General features: G+C 41.5%; 1 protein-coding gene across 1 annotated transcript; it reads right to left on the bottom strand.

Annotated features, from left to right (window-relative positions):
* Positions 1-4152: 4152 nt before the first annotated feature.
* MTERF1 (mitochondrial transcription termination factor 1) lies at positions 4153-14900 on the bottom strand. The gene is given in 6 exon segments (XM_090049644.1): positions 4153-4778; positions 4781-4834; positions 4837-4957; positions 4959-5316; positions 12904-13003; positions 14603-14900. Coding segments are annotated over 4 exon segments (804 nt in total). The 5' UTR covers positions 5232-5316; positions 12904-13003; positions 14603-14900; the 3' UTR covers positions 4153-4422.
* Between the last annotated feature and the right edge of the window lie 1425 nt (positions 14901-16325).

Genomic DNA, 16325 nt, shown 5'->3' with positions numbered 1-16325 from the left:
GTATAGTTGGTGCCCTGATTCAAGGTAAAAGGAGGGGGGTGGGTATTGTACTAAATAGGAGCAGGGGCTGGGGAATGAGGTCACCCAGCTCCTGGTACTGAAAAGATACCGGAGGGTCTTACTGTTGCCCATGAGCTCCTAACGGGGCCACCTGAAGGAGAATAAAACCAGAGACCACCTCTTAGATAGGTTTTTTTGGCTGGGCTCCAGCAAGAGGTATGACAGTTTTGCTTACCTTGCCCAGAGTGCCAACTGGCACACCCAGAATGTCCACCAAATGCCCCATTGGTCACCATGCTGCTCATGGAAGAGCCTTTTGAGTGGGTGGCAGTGGATATTGTGAGACCTTTGCCCCAATGAAATACAGGGTTCCAAAATATTTTGATCTTGCTGGCCTACACCACCCGATTATCCAGAGGTGGTGGCCATGAGAACAGTGAACGCAGAAAAGGTGGCAGAGGAATTGCTTAAGACCTTTACCTACGTGGGGGTGCCAAAAGAGAAATTAACATGTCAGGGCAGCAATTTTATGGCTCAGGTGTTCAAAGAAGTCTGTCATACGTTGAAGATATGGCACCTTTGAACATCCATGTACCACCCTGAAATGGACAGTCTGGTTCAGCGGTTCAACTAGACCCTCAAAAATATGCTCAAGAAGGTTGCTGGGTGAGATGTGCAGAGGTGGAACAAGCTACTGGGACTATTACTGTTTGCCTACTGAGAAGCACCCCCCCACCATGCCACTGGTCTCTCACCATTTGAACTATTCTATGGTCACTCCCCACCACCACCACCTCCAAGGGTTTTCAGCTTTGATATGGGAAGTTTGAGAACAACAACAGGAAGGGTCAACACAAAGCCCAGTGGTGCAAATGCTAGAAATGAGAGATAGGCTATGGATCGTAAGAGCATTAGGGTGAGAACCTACAAACAGCCCAAGTTAAGCAAGCTACTAAATACAACCAACAAACACATAAGAGGCAGTTCAGTGGGGGTGGTTGGGTGCTCATGTTGCTCCATGATGACGCCTCCAAGTTTATGGCCAAGTCTCTAAAATGGATAGGACCATGCAGTTCTGCATTGCTTTTCGGAAGGTCAACAGCATGGTGTGCTACAATGCTTATCCCATGCCCTGGGTGGAGGACCTGCTGGAGTGGATAGGGGGAGCACGATTTAGTTCCACCATAGACGTGGCTCAGGGCAAATACTCCTGAAAATGAGCTCCCAGGAGAAGACCCCACTTACTACCCTGTGGGGGGCTTAAGGAGTTTGCTCAAATGCTATTCACCAGCACAGGGCAGCAGTGACATTCCAGTGCCTGATGAATAAAATGTTGGTGCCTCACTGGGGATACGCTGCTGCATATAATGATGACATGGTGGTGTACCTGGGGACCTGGGAAGAATACCTACAACATCTGACAGCAGTATTAGAAGAACTGCAAGTTGCGGGCTTGAGTGGCAACCCAAAGAATTGCATGTTGGGACAAGAGAACACACAATATTGAGTAGAGGGGGGGAAAACACAACCATTAATAGATGAGGTGCAAGGTGTACAGGATCATAACCTGCTGTAAACCACAAAAAAAGCAGTCCTTCCTGGGGCTAGCTCACTATTGCTGCCTAGTGCCCTGGTTTTCAGACACAACAGCCCTACTGTCCGAGCTAACCCAGGACTTGGCTCTGAATCAGACTGTCTGGACAGCAGAGGCCAAGAGAGCCTTCTGGCAGGTCAAGGAGGCACTATGTACACAATCTGTGCTGTACGCTGTACAGGTTCAGCGTGACAAGGGGCTCTGGGGGAGAGGCTCAGTCTGAGAGGGCACTCCAGAGGGGCATGTTCAGCCTGACAGAGGGTTTCAGGGGAGGCAGACTCAGCATGGCAGGTGGTTCAAGGGGTAGGCTCAGCCTAGCATGGGGTACCAGAGGGGCAGGCTCAGCCTGGCAGAGGGCTCCAGGGGTGTAGGTTCAGCTTGGCAATGGGCGTGAGGGGGGCAAGTTCAGCCTGCCAGGGGAATCAAGGGGAGCAAGCTGAACTTGGCAGGGGACTCCAGGAGGGGCAGGTTTAGCCTGGTAGAGGGTTCCAGGGGATGCAGGCTCAGTCTAAAAGGGGGCTCCAGGTAGGGTGGGCTTAGCCTGGCAGGGGGCTCCAGTGGGGCAGACTCAGCCTGGCAGGGGCTGCAAATTCATAAATTTTCCATATGTAGAATCTAATTATTGGGAGGACATATTAAATTCAGGGTTAACTTAAGTATATATGGTACTAATTGAGGATCTTTTCTCACCACAAAAGGCCACTGTGGACTACTCATTCATGACTGCATTGCAATACACTGTGCACCTATACTGATAATTAGTAGCAATATATTATAACATTAATTATTCCCCAAAGGCTTCCATCCTGTGGGCCTGTGCTAAAGTTAATAACAGGCAAGAGTTACTTCTTTTAAGAATTAACTGGCAATTATTTTTCCATTTGGCTACTATTACCTTCATAAAGTTTATATTTTAAAATACGTTAATAAAAAAACCCTAAGAACTATACTCTTTATCACAAAAAAAAAAAGACATGGAAACACGTCTTTTAATGGAAAGTCTGGGCCACAGGTGAGCTAAATATGAACCTGTCATTTTTGTAAATCACTAAGTAAATTATACCTTCTTGTAACTAAGCCCTCTACTTTATTGTCCTAATGGTTTATTATTTTAATTCACTCTGATTGGCAAAAAGGAAATAACTGCTGTTCTGCTCTGGCATGCTTCATTGTAATTTTTGCTCTCTATAAATGTTATAGTTCTTCAGTTAGCAGTCAAAGAAACTCTGTACAAAAGCAGCATTTACTTTAATTTCTATCAGGGCCAAAGAATACGTATGCAGTTTGACATTTTGGAGTACCTGTTTTCCAGCATTAATCTGTTATTAAGTTGTTATTAGAGCTATTGAAATTATTTTATACAATTTTAAAAGCATGGTGTATACTAACTAATCTTAATTGATACAAGTTCAGAGTAAAAAAAGATGCACTACATAAAGAGATGCTGAAACAGATCTAAGATTCCTTTTTAAAAACCTGTCACTAAAAATAAGAGAAATAAAATTACAGTTCCTGTTGGCTTTTATGGGGAACCTCCCCCTTCAGTAACACACTGTACCACAAAAATAGTTGGCTTTGGATTTTCGAAGACAGGCCTTTCCATTTATTCCAGGAAAAAAGGACATAATTTCTTATCACATGTCCTTTAAAAGAACAGTAGCTTAAGGACAAAATTTCATTTGTGTTGAGTACTGATATTCTGACACAAAATAGGCCTTACCTTTTAGTCTTAACTGCTTTTAAACCAAAAGCAAAATAAGACCTAGAAACTTGATACAACAAAGCAGTAACCTTACCCTGTATTTACTCATTAATTTCATATGACCCTGGATTGGGCCTAGGTTAGTATTCCTAACAAGGCAGAACAATAACTATATGACTTATGTTAACATAAGTAGAAGTAATAAAGAAAGATATGTTTCATGTTAACATGAACTCAAATGTACATTAAGATTATTTTGCAGGGATTGTAAAACCCTGAGAATTCTGGGAATGTAAAGCCAAATTTAAGTTCCAGAATCTGCAGACAGAAGATGGTATCTCCCAAGATGTCACTTAGATTTCCAGCTTGGGATCCAGGCTCTTTGAATTTTTTCAGGTCACACTGTTCCTAGCTTACTTTTACCTCGCTAAAGCATGATGATTAGATGTGTGATCAAAAGAATAAGACTATATATATTAAAATATCTATAAATCCTTAGATCGTGTAATAGGGTTGGGGAAAAGTAATGTACCATCATCAAGGATCCTGGTTTTCTATGATAAAAAAACCACAGATTCTCTGATAAAAACCCCAAAATCTGTTATTAAAATTAAAGACCCCCACAGTACCTCCTGGGACACTTCTTTTTTGACTGCCCTGCTGATTAAGTGGGCTGGTGGTTTTTACAATGGATTTAACCCAACCTTCTATTTTATGCGCTTGTAGAAACATGCTTCTGTGACAAAGATGACACCTGTCCCGATTTTCTTTGGTTAGCAAATATTGCCATATATTTCTTAAGAATGCAGGCTCCTGGATCTTGCTCATTAATTTAAGACAAAATGAAACAAAGCCACCAAAAAGTTCTTCTGGCCCCTCCTAGCACTCCGCTACTGATATATGAGAATTTATTTACAACTGGTTATTTAGGATAATGACCAATGATCTTGGAATCACATACCAAAAAGAACAAAATTAAGCAGGCCTATATTTTTTATTACAAATCTGGCCATTATTCACAAAACTTCTCTTGATTAATCCCTATGTACCACATAACTTTTTCCAATTAATTTTCATATCTCTTTTTATTTAAATTAAAAACGGCTATTCCATCAGTTTCAAAGTTCTAACTAATTTTTTCCAGGTCCTTGATTCGGCTTTCTAAAGTGCCAGTAGCTCGATCCAAAACAAAACCGCTTTCAATTATTTGTTTAACATGAATCTTTGCTTCTAAGAGACAATCTATTTTTCTACTGAGGTTATTTGATGAGAGACATAGTATTTGTGAAAATCGAAGGATAAACCTATTTATATCTTTTTCAATCCATCCAAGAGAGATGAGCTTCTCTTTCACATTTAAAAAGCTTCTTCTCATATATCCATTGCGTAAGGCGAAAATGTCAACTGCCTGGCCATGTAAAAGGGCAAGTAATTTCTCATTATCCAGCTTGAAAGTTGATTGCAGAAACTCAATGTTAGCTCTCGCTTGCTACTCCTTAGAAAGATTAAATTATTTTTGGAGATTATCTCCCTTACCAAGCTGGGGAACGTTCCAAAATATTTATAATTTCCAAGTCAGTCTTCAAAATACTCTGCCATAGCTGCCAACATTTCTCAAGAGACTCAGAGCAGCATATGATGGCTTGTGGATAATGGATAATGAGTGATAATGCTGGAAATTACTTCATTACTAGCCCCTTTGGTCTTCAGAAAGTGTTTCAAGCCTTTTTCATTTGTTTTTAATCTCTTCAAAATGCTGGAGTTTTGCTTTCTTATTATTTTGACATTCACTCCCCTGTCTGCCAAATTTTTCACTAAAACAAAATTCTCTTAGCCTGATTCTGCATTGCTACTCTCTTCTTTCAGACAAAAGAGCCTAGAAGATACAGGCTTGAGTACAATCTCTGCTGAGAATCCATACCAGAAACAATTCATCTTGTAAAACGGTGGAGTTACTCGTGTGCACCACCCCTGTGGCTGCCATTGGAATCAGAAGTTGCACAAATCCATTGCTAATTATCTGCGGGAAGGAAAAGTTCAATCATTATGCACAGATACTATATGCTAAATAAAGAATATGTTTTCGCATTACCAAAGCTTTGAGAACCATTTTCTTACTTAAATGTACTGCTTTTGTTTACCTAGATGATATGGCTTAAAAAAACAAATAAAGTAGCAAATTCAACAAGCTGTTCAAAATACATTCACACTTCAAACTCTGAGGGAAATATAAGTGTACAGGCTTATAAGTGTATTTGATTACATTAAAAGAATGAGATTCTAGGCTCCACCTCTTATACAAAAGGTACAACATTCACAGGAAGGAATTGGTTAAAGTGGTTTTAAATCACCTATGAATTAATCTTGGGGCCAGAGTATATCTTGTCATAATTCAGACAAGTGTGGAGGCCTGTCTAAATAATAAACATCCTCTCTGGGCTGCCCAAAATTTCTACAGCTTGCCCCTTCCCAATGCTACCTTCCTATCCCCAACTATCCTCTGGTAAACCTACTACAGAAGGGCTCCAGAGGTACACTGGGATGAAGGGAGGGAGGGAAAGCAGTCTCCCCATGCATCTTGTTTTAAGGGAGTTCTCCTCCAGGATGGAATTGAGACATTTTGCAATCTTTTACCTACCATAAAAGGACTGGAGTAGGGAGGAGGCCACCCATGGCAAGGATCAAGAAAAAAAAGCTTGTAAAATATGGATATGTTACCATATCCAACTCAGTTCTCTTTCATAGACACCAAGATTTAGAACTGTTTCTTAAGAATCAATTTTCCACAAAGTATTGGGATGCTGGAAGCCACAAGACTGCAAAGGCATGCATGAGCATACCAATCAGTTTTACATGGATTTCTCGAACTTCTTTTCTATAATCCTTTTGTTTCTTTTCCCTCATCCTTTCCAAATCCTTTCTTCTATTCCCCAGTCCCCTGCCCAAAATTTATTTTTTACTTATAACACTTTACCCATTCCTGAGCTGCTTACTCCTGCATCTGATTCAGCATATTACAACTAAAAATAGTAGATGTTGCAAGGCCTGATTTTGATTCTGAGCGTTGTTTTGTAAATATAACTATTGTAAAAAATGTGCTTCTCCAAACACCATCAAGAAGTGTAAATTCCAGCTGATTGAAAAGGAACTGAAAAGGATTAGTAAGATTTTTGTGTCCCTGCCCCTACTCAAACACAGTTCTATATTTAGCATTTACAGTGGGTGTCAGTTTTGGACCCTTTACAGAAGGTTGGCTGCTTAAATATCCCAGCTTTTAAATTTACCAGTATGGTCAAACTAAGCCAAACAACCCAGGAAATGATGTTACTCTCTTAGTGCCAAAATTTAGGTGGGAAATCCTAAATCTCAACTTCTCCCTCTCAGCAAGTGACACAAACACTCCACTGAAGTGAAAAGAGCCTTTGTTCTATTCATTGGAATTGGGGTTTCTAACACTTTTATAAGAACACTATGAAAACTAATTCTTGAGCATACTTACAAAGTAGTTTCAAACGTGAAAAATCTTAGATGCCTCAATATATTTTTCAAACCAGCAAAAATATATTTAGACCCCTATAAGGATTAATTATTAGAAAATGTCCCGTATTTTTATAATAAGACCTTTTTTACATTTTGTAGCATGGTACCAAGCTCAGCCCCTGCTACGCTTGTTCTTTAAGGCAAATCTGGCCAGGAAGTATGGCTACCAAGGGCTCCATACCTTGTGCTTCACGCAGAAGTGTGAATGAGAAACAGAGTTCAGAGAAAGAAGACTCCAACTGCAGAGATGAAGGTAAGAGGGTGATGCTGAGACTGCCCCCCTGCAGACATGTCCCAGCCCAACAGAAAAGAAATCTCTCCTGAGAGACAGAGTAAGGGGAATCTCAGCCCATCGTGAAGGTAAGCATGTGCTGACCCTCAAATTGATTTATGGAGACAGGATGAGGAGGATGAGAAACTGTTATGAATTAATGACAAGCGTGGACTGTATTATGCAAATTTCTGGAATTAATTAGAAACTGATTGTGGAAGAAAATTGGTTAATTATAAGGGTCTATGAAATTAAGAAGGACCCGAACTGACCCAGAGTTGTGTTTATGAGTTAATCATCCCAAGGGGTACTCAAGTGGGACAGCCAGGTCAGCTGATTATTGATTTAAATTCATTTAATCCAGAACCTAATTGATTTAGGTCTAACAATTTGCCTGTTTGGAGTAAGAAGCCAAAAGGACAAACAAAAAAGGAAGCCCAGTTGAAACCTCCAAGTTAAAGTCAGTTACCTGAAAAAAAGAAAGAGAAAAAAGGATCAGACATCTGAGTGACAGACCAGGGTATAGGGGAGGAGGCGCCCTGTAAATATATTTTGAGAACTTCCATTGGTTCAACCCTCTGACAAGACATTTGCCTCCCCATCTGTTTCAATAACATCTCAGCATACCAGGAGAAAGAAAACAGCAGAGAGGTGACAAAGGAGTGACCAATGGTTAAGCCTGTGACCACTGTCAGATATTTAAAAAGTCGCAATATATACCAGCCCCATATTCTATACCAGGTACAGGAAAAGGACATATAGTCTCAGATGGCTCTATTTAAAACAATAAGAGAAGATAGGGAGTTAGTGATTCCCTAGAACAGTGCTGCACTCCCTCTCAGATTAGAGACAGGTATTTAACCATATTAGTCTGAAGTCAGGCGGAAGCAGCTTAGAGACTAAGTGGTTATACAACTGGTTAGTCTCTAACTGGTTACTCTCCGCCCTGCCCTACCCTCTCCTTTGTAAATGTTATGGTTTGGGTCAGGGCTATTATGAGAAGAAAGAACAAACACTGCAAATGCTGAAGAGCAAAATTCTTTATTTTTCCAGTGAGGAACACCAGAGGCTTTTGAGGTCACTCGTTTCCACAAAGTACTGTGTGTAGAATGAAAGTAAAGGAAGGGCACACACCACTGTCACTCTACCCAAAAAATGCAGGAATGGGAACAGACAGTCATGTCCACCCAAGACAGTCACCTTATTGCGAAGTGAATGATTAAGAGAGCAGAAGCAGGTCATCAGTATTCCTGGATTCATGAGAAGAGGAGGATGAGCACAGGTGCCCTTCCACACACCACAATGGTGTAGTGGAACAGTACATTACAATGAATCATAGGAAAGTAGGGCTAGAAGGGACCTCACAAGGTCATCCAGTCCAGCCCCCATCTCAAGACAAGGTCATCCTTGACTAAACCACCTCAGTCAAGTGTCTGTCCAACCTGCACTTGAAAATGTCTAGGGATGGAGATTCCACAACTTCTTTAGGTAGCCTGTTCCAGTGCTTGACCATCCTTATAGTCAGACAATTCTTCCTAATCTCCAAGATAAATTTCCTCTGCTTCACAAAATCATAGAAAATTAGGGCTGGAAGGGACCTCCAGAGGTCATCTAGTCCAAACCCCTGCTTCAGGCAGGATCATCCCTATCCAAACCATCCTACAAAAAATATCAACCCTGACACAAAATAGACCTAACACCCTAATCTGCAACAAGCAGCGGACCCACAGCAGCCAGTGTCCTGCTTCTAAGAAATGTTATCAGTATACGCTCCAGAGGTCCCAGGAAGAGGAAGGCAAAAACCTCTATAGAGGTGGGCCTCCCACTACAGAGGAAGGCAAGACCCCCCACAATCCATACCAATCTGACGGTGAGGTGAAATTCCTTCCTGAACCCAAATCTGGCAATCGGTCTAACCCTGACCATAGGGGCAAGATGCCCTAGCCAGGACCCTCCAGCTTTGGTCCCAGCAGGAGCATTAGCATACCCTAGTCAAAGTCCCCAACCTTGGTTGTAGCCGACATCCAATGCCTCTGAGGAAGGTTTAAACACATGTAGCAGAACAGGGGATGGGGGAAACAGGAACAACCACCAAAGCCTAGAAGCACAGGAAATACCCATAGTAGAACATAGGTATATGCTTAGATTATCTACCACCTGTGGCTGTCCAAACTCTTCGTGAACACCTCCAGTAATGGAGAGTCCACAACTTCACTAGGTATCTATTCCACTGCTTCACTATTCTAACAGTGAAGTTTTTCTAGATATCTAAACTTAGTTTGCTGCAACTTCAAGCCACTGGTTTACATCCTCCTCCCTTCAGCAAGAGAGGAAAGGTGCTTTCCTTCTTCTTTATAGCAACCCTTCAGGTATTTGAAGACTGCTATCATGTCCCCTCTTTTAAGTGCTTGTTCCATAAGCTAAACATGCCTAGCTCCTTCAGCCTCTCCTTGTATGACTTGCCTTCCAAGCCCTCAGTCATCTTTGTTGCCTGCCTCTGGACCCTCTCTAACTTCTCCATGTCCTTTTAAAAATGTGGAGCCCAGAACTGTGCACACTATTGCAATGAGGTCAAACCAGTACCAAGTAAAGGGGCACAATCACTTCCTGTGTCTTGCGTACTTCTACTGATGCATTCACCTTTTGTGCAGCTGCATCATGATACTGCAGACTCAGATTGAATCTGTGGTCTACCAAGACTCCCAAGTCCTTTTCCATAGTGCTGCCATCCGGCCAGGTGTCACTCATTTTATATGTGTTTTGGATTATTCCCCCAGAAGTGTAGTACCTTGCATTTGTCTGCATTGAACTTCATCCTGTTAGCTGTAGCCCAACTTTCCAATCTATCAAGATACATCTGAATTGCACTCACATCCTCAACATGTTTGCACTCCTTCCCAGTTTCGTGTCATCAGCTTAAGGCCATTGCACCTAGTCTGATCCCCTACAGCTACAGAGAAAAGCCCATCTAGAGCCTCTCTATAATTGCCTTTCAGGTATTTGAAGACTGTTATCAAATCCCTTCTCAGTCTTCTCTTGTACAGACTAAAGAACCCTATTTTTCAGTCTTTCCTCCTCCAGGCCCCTAATCATTTTTGTCACTATGTTAGACTTTCACCAATGGGGGTCGGACTCGATGATCTATTGAGGTCCCTTCCGACCCTAGCATCTAGCATCTATGAATCAATCTGTTCACATCTTTCTTAAAGTACAGGCCCTAAAACTAGACACAGTATCTCAGGGGATGCCTCACCAGTGCTACAGAGTAAAAGAATCACTTCCCTTGATTTCCAAGCAACTCTCCTATAGATACATTTCAGTATGCTGTTGCCTGTTTTTGCAGCAAGAGCACATTATGGGCTCATATTCAGCTGATGGGTCACTGCAACGCCCAGGTCCTTCTCTGCAGTACTGCAGCCCAGCCAGTCATTCCCTCTCTGTCTCAAGTACAGGACTTTGAACAAGTGCAATCTTGTCTGATTGACTGCAGACTATTTTTCCTGGCTTTCCAGTTCATTCTGAATGTCTGCAACTTGGTGTCATCCACAAATTTGCTAAGAATCCACTCAATCTCATTACCCAAATTATTAATGAAAATGTTGAACAGCACTGGACCCAGAACAGACGACTAGGGAACTGCACTTGATACCTCCTCCCAACTACACATTGAGTCATTGAGAACTACTCATTGAACACGATGCTCCAACTAGTTATATAACCATGTTACAGTTCTTCCACTTAGCCTTTATTTCCTTAGCTTGTTAATGAAAATATTGTGGGAGATCGTCAAAAGCCTTGCTAAAGTCAAAGTATATCATATCCACTGCTCTCCCTGCAACCACAGGCCTGTCATTTTATCACAGGAGAAATAAGGTTGGCTAGCTGTGGTTTGCTTTTGGTGAATCCATGCCAGCTGTTCCTGATCACCTTGTTCTCCTCTAGGTGCTTCACTATGACTTTGTTGACGACCATGCTCCATGATCTTTCCAGGCACTAAGGTCAGACTGACTGCTCTGTAATTCCACAGATCCTCCTTATTCCCTTTATTAAAGCTGGGCACTATATTTGTCCTTTTCTAATCATCCCAGACCTCACCTGACCTCCACAAATTCTCCAAAAAAAAATGGCTCTGAAATTACCTCACACAGTTCCTTCAATGTCCTAGCCTGTTTCCCATCTGGACCTGCCAATGTGAAAGCATCTAGCCAATTTAAATAATCCTTTACCAGTTTAATATGGGACCCACACTTTCCTGATCTTCCTCTTATTGCTGATATACTTGTAGAAACCCTTCTTGTTACCCTTTGCATCCCTTGCTAGCTACAACTCCAGTTGTGCTTTGGTCTTCTCGATTTCATCCCTGAACACCCAAACAATATTCTTACACTCTTCCCTAGTCCTTTGTCCAAATTTCCACTCTTGTAAACTTCTTTTTTTGTGTTTTAGTTCATTGAAGAGTTCCCTGCTAAGCCAAGATGGTCTTATGCTGTATTTGCTAGTCTTCCTGCACATCAGGATGGTTCATTCCTGTGCCTTTGGTAAGGTTTCTTTGAAGTACAGCCAGCTCTCCTGGACTCCTTTCCTCTTCAAACTGGCCTCTCAGAGAATTCTGCCCATCAGTTCCTCGAGTAACTTGAAGTCAGCTTTTCTGAAGTCCAGGGTCCTTACTCTGTTGCTCTCCTTCCTTTCCTCAGGATCTGCAACTTAATCAGCTCATAGTCACTGCTGCCCAAGTTGCCATCCACTTCTATGTTCCCCACCAATTTTTCCCTGTTCGTGAGCAGCAGATCAAGAAGAGCAGAGCCCCTAATTGGTCTCTCCAATACCTGCACCAGGAAGTTGTCCCCAACACTCTCCAAAAACTTCCTGGATTGCCTGCACACTGCTATATTGCCCTCTCAGCAGACATCAAAGAGACTGAAGTCCCCCCTGCAAAGAACCAGGGCCTGTGATCTGGACACTTCCACTACCTGTTTGAAAAAAACCTCATCTACCTTATCCTCCTGGTCTGGTAGTCTATAACAGACACGCACCACATCACCCTTGTTGCTTACTCCTCCTACCCTAACCCAGAGGCTTTCAACACACTTCTACCTTCCTTTTCTCTTCTCCTTTATTATTTCACTCTCTTTCTCTTAGTCATCTATTCCCTCTTTCATATCCTTCAAAAATATCATTCCTCTTGCATGTTATCAAGGTGATTTCAGTTGCAACAGCAATAAGTATCAGTTTTGATATCAAACTCATAGGTAAACCAGAATTGAGCCTCTGGAAAGGACTGAAAAGCCTAATTCATCCTCAATAACAGTGGTGCAGCAGTAACAACTGGGGTATATGGATACCACCTGTCAGTGCTTTTCAGTATCTGAGCTACATACACATCAATCCTTTCTATTGACTTCTGGAAAAAAATCAAAATAATCACATTGTCACATGGATTAACGATAAAAAAAAAAACAGTGGGAAACAGCAGAAAATGTAAGGTCAGTGAAGCTATTTGGCTGCTTAAATATCCCAATAAGTATCCACCATATTTCAGAAATGTACCCTCACAACTACATGTCTGTCTTATTGTCAGTAAATACATTTACAACTACTATGAATGTATCCATTAGAAAAGATTGTGCGCCATATTTTCTCCTGGTGTAATTGTGCACAGCTCCATTTTTGTTCTCCCTGGGTCCAGGTATATCAGTAGAGAATTTAGTCCTTAAAGTATGATTTTCCCTCTCGTTGTCTTTTATGCTCAACGCTGATCCTTTTGCTTTTGTTTAACACTTGTTCCTGTACTTTTACCTTCCTCTGTTATCTCAGGGCTTCTTGTCAATGGTCACAGCAGTATACCAGCCAGCAAGGCAGGTGCCACTCCTATAAGTCTTATAAGTTGCTGACACTCCTAAAATATGAAATAAAGAACACCAGCCTTACATTCTGTCCTGTATCAGTGCACAATTAGGAATATTCTTTCAGCAAATATAACTCGCACCTAAATAACATGGCTGTCATCCCCCACTTCCCACCTTCACTATACTACTGTGCTGTGGTTCGCCTATGTACAGAAGTTTAAGTCAGCTACAGGACTGGTGATGTGTTGTTGGGAGTGGAAGCTAACACTTTTAGATCCAGAAAATGCAAGCTTAATTCCTGCTGATAATGACCCAGCCAAAAGACAACCAGATCTCCTTCTAGTATGTTTAATTTTATAACCAATCCCTTCCATGCAAAATTACTAAAATAAAATAAAAGGAGATATTCCAGGTGCAGCTTCTAAAGCTGGTATCATTCCTTATTCCTGGGATCAATGGAAGAAACCAACTTGATTGCCATAGCTGCTGTTTCCCCTCTAAAACAAGCTCTTCAGGATGTAGAATAGGATGCATCAACCAGCCAATTCCCACACTTAAAACTACCAGGCAGTGGTAAAGCAACATTATTCTGTTGGTACCCAGTTGTGCAGGCTTTGTAATGTCAATCAGAAATAACTGATCAAACTATATCAATAAGTGTATACCTACACAAAGCAGTTTCATAAAAAACAGCTTCAGTGTTAATCCTTTGTTACACATTTTAGGATAATCAGTTCTCTCTGATAGCACCAAATACTTGGTCTATTTTGTATCAGAAAATATACGAAGGGGCTATGAGAGCTGTTTGGGAGTGGGGAAGGAAGTTTCTGTATGTGAAATAAAATTTAATTTTTTCATGAACTGTAATTTGCCAGGTTTGTTTAATAAGGGAGATGCAGTTATGATACAACTAAATTGTTTGAGCTCAGTTATTATTAATAATGATTCTTTATTATTTATAATGCAGTAGCATGCAGCTCAGAGCAGGCATTAATGTGCTGTACAAACTAACAAAGACCCATTTTCTATCCTGAAGAGCTTGGGACGTATATCCCTGATCCTGATACTGCAGTCATACCCTTGCTTAACATGACACTAGTTGATATCAAAGGGATTATTCAGATGTCTAAAACTAAGTATATGCCTCAAAGTTTGTGCTATTGAGACTTAAATGCAAAAGCATGATACTAGAGTTCAAAGACATGTTTTTACTTGGAAAATAAGGTTTAAACAGCTACTACCAAGTGGTCTTTTTATTGCTAATATATATATTTTTTTAATATTTTCTTCTTTCATTATAATCTGCTTGTCAGGAATGACGGATACAACCAAGGGAAAGGAAACGGCATTTCTCCAAAGCGGCCAGGGATTTTTCATTTCAAAGCTTTTTGCTATTTAGAACAATGCCTGCCTGCAACCTTTCCGCCCATCCTTCGGGGTGAGCTAGAATGTGTCGTTCAGGTTGCCTGGACACATGCAGGGTGGGGGAAAGTAGTCAAGAAAAAAAAAAATCAGGCTGATGAATGAAGTGAATATCCAACAGGTCTAATAAGTCCATTTAGCCTAAATATATTGCTCTAAACCCTCTAGTTTCATGCTGCCCCACTTAGCAGCAATGTATGCCAAGAGTTGCTCTCTGATCAGCCCACCTTCATTGTGCGCTGTGGGCAGGACTAGGGACATGAAACTCCCATTAAACCATTCCCCGAGTCTGGCAAGGGCCACGGGGCAACGACTGTCCCTGTCCTGCCGCCGCTTCCCTCGCGCGCCAGCACACAAGCGCTTCCTGTTTCACGCGCCCGGCCGCGCCTTCCTGCGGCCACGTGGAAAGCACGAACGCCCCAGGCTCGGTGCGCTGCCGGGTCGTATTTTGCACGGATCTCCGGGGACTAACCAGGCCCCCACGTTACGTCCAGTCTGGGCAGGGTGCTCCTCCTCGGCGCAGGGTAAAGGTGAAAACCAGAGAGGAAGGAGGAGTCAATTCTCATACCGGTTTCGAGAGACTTGCATGTCATTTCAGTGCTGCCACCTAGCAGAGCTTCGTTCCCATTCAGATGTGTTGTGTTTTTTAAACTAAACCTCTGCACCAGGAGATGGCAGTGTAAGACAGACTTAAGTCATATTTTGGGCGCTGCAGTGTGAAGCATGCAAGTGAATAGCACGCATTCCCAACCTACTGTACTACTAAAGACTTTTCAAGGGGTAATACCTTTAAAGAGAAACTAAATTTAACCTGAATTGTTGGTGCACACCTATCTTTTGACACCAAAAAAAAAAAAAGCATGCACCGCAGCCCTGTACAAGGGAAGCTTAGTAGAATTTCTCTTCTATTAGCAGCAGATTTACTTAACGATCAAGATTTGTAACTTGCAGAAGAGCTGTGTTGTTTTCTGACTGGTGACTGTTTTCAGGAGAAATTAATAAAGCAGGAGGCAGTATTGGTAGCTCGTGGTGGTTCTGTTACAAACACAGGATTTGTGTTGCAGTATTGTGTTATAATTAAGTGGCAAAAAAGTATCACTGACATAGGATACCACATTGATGCAGTTATGCATGACTACAGATCCGTCTCTTCACAAGTGTTTTACCTGTCTTCCTTTAAAAGAAAATCTTGACTATCTGCATATCACTTTATCAGATGTAAACTGGGTAATTTAATTACATGTTTTTTTTCTTTTCTTTTTTTTTTCCTGTTGCAGAAAGTAGACTTTACCTGCTGCTTACCCACAAAATATGTTCAAACTTGGTCCCAGGATCAGATTTCTGTCTTGGAAAACAAAGACCTGACTCTAGTCCTTGGTTACTGAATTGGAAGTCTTTATTTCACAGATAAAGATTACTAGTATTAGCAACAACAAATAAAAATTCCCTAGCCACCATCCCAGAGTTTCAAAATCAAACCTGATTTGGTTAACAGCGATTCACAGTTCTGTTGTAAGCAAAGGCTCTATCCATCTACGTAAGTTTGACATTGGTCCAGAATGCTTTTGTAGAGAATATGGGATGGAGAAGTAAGCCACTAGCATTCTGTCCAGTGATGACAGGTCTCTAAATATTTTGTCAATAAGGTCTTGTGTAGCATGAAACAGGGAGCAGAGATACTGGTATTGCCATCCATATAGCTCCATCAGATTACCTATCTCTATGATGCCATGAAGTAAATTAGTAAAAAAACCAATGTGTCTAGTGTCATCGTCATCATATTCATAATGCGGCCCAAGTATTTTCTTAAATCTGAGATTCAGAAAAGGCAAGGATTTTTTTTCTTGATTGATTTTAATTTTATTGTAAAGAAAGCTTTACCTACCTTTACTGGACTAAAAGGATTAACAATGCATTAGGGTAAGTCTGACAACAGAACTCGGGGTGGAG

This window comes from Crocodylus siamensis, chromosome 5, assembly GCF_052110815.1.
Source record: "Crocodylus siamensis isolate JL-2025a chromosome 5, ASM5211081v1, whole genome shotgun sequence".
Classification (NCBI taxonomy): domain Eukaryota; kingdom Metazoa; phylum Chordata; order Crocodylia; family Crocodylidae; genus Crocodylus; species Crocodylus siamensis.
Note: the sequence above shows the minus strand (reverse complement) of the source record. Positions and strands in the feature narration are given on the sequence as shown.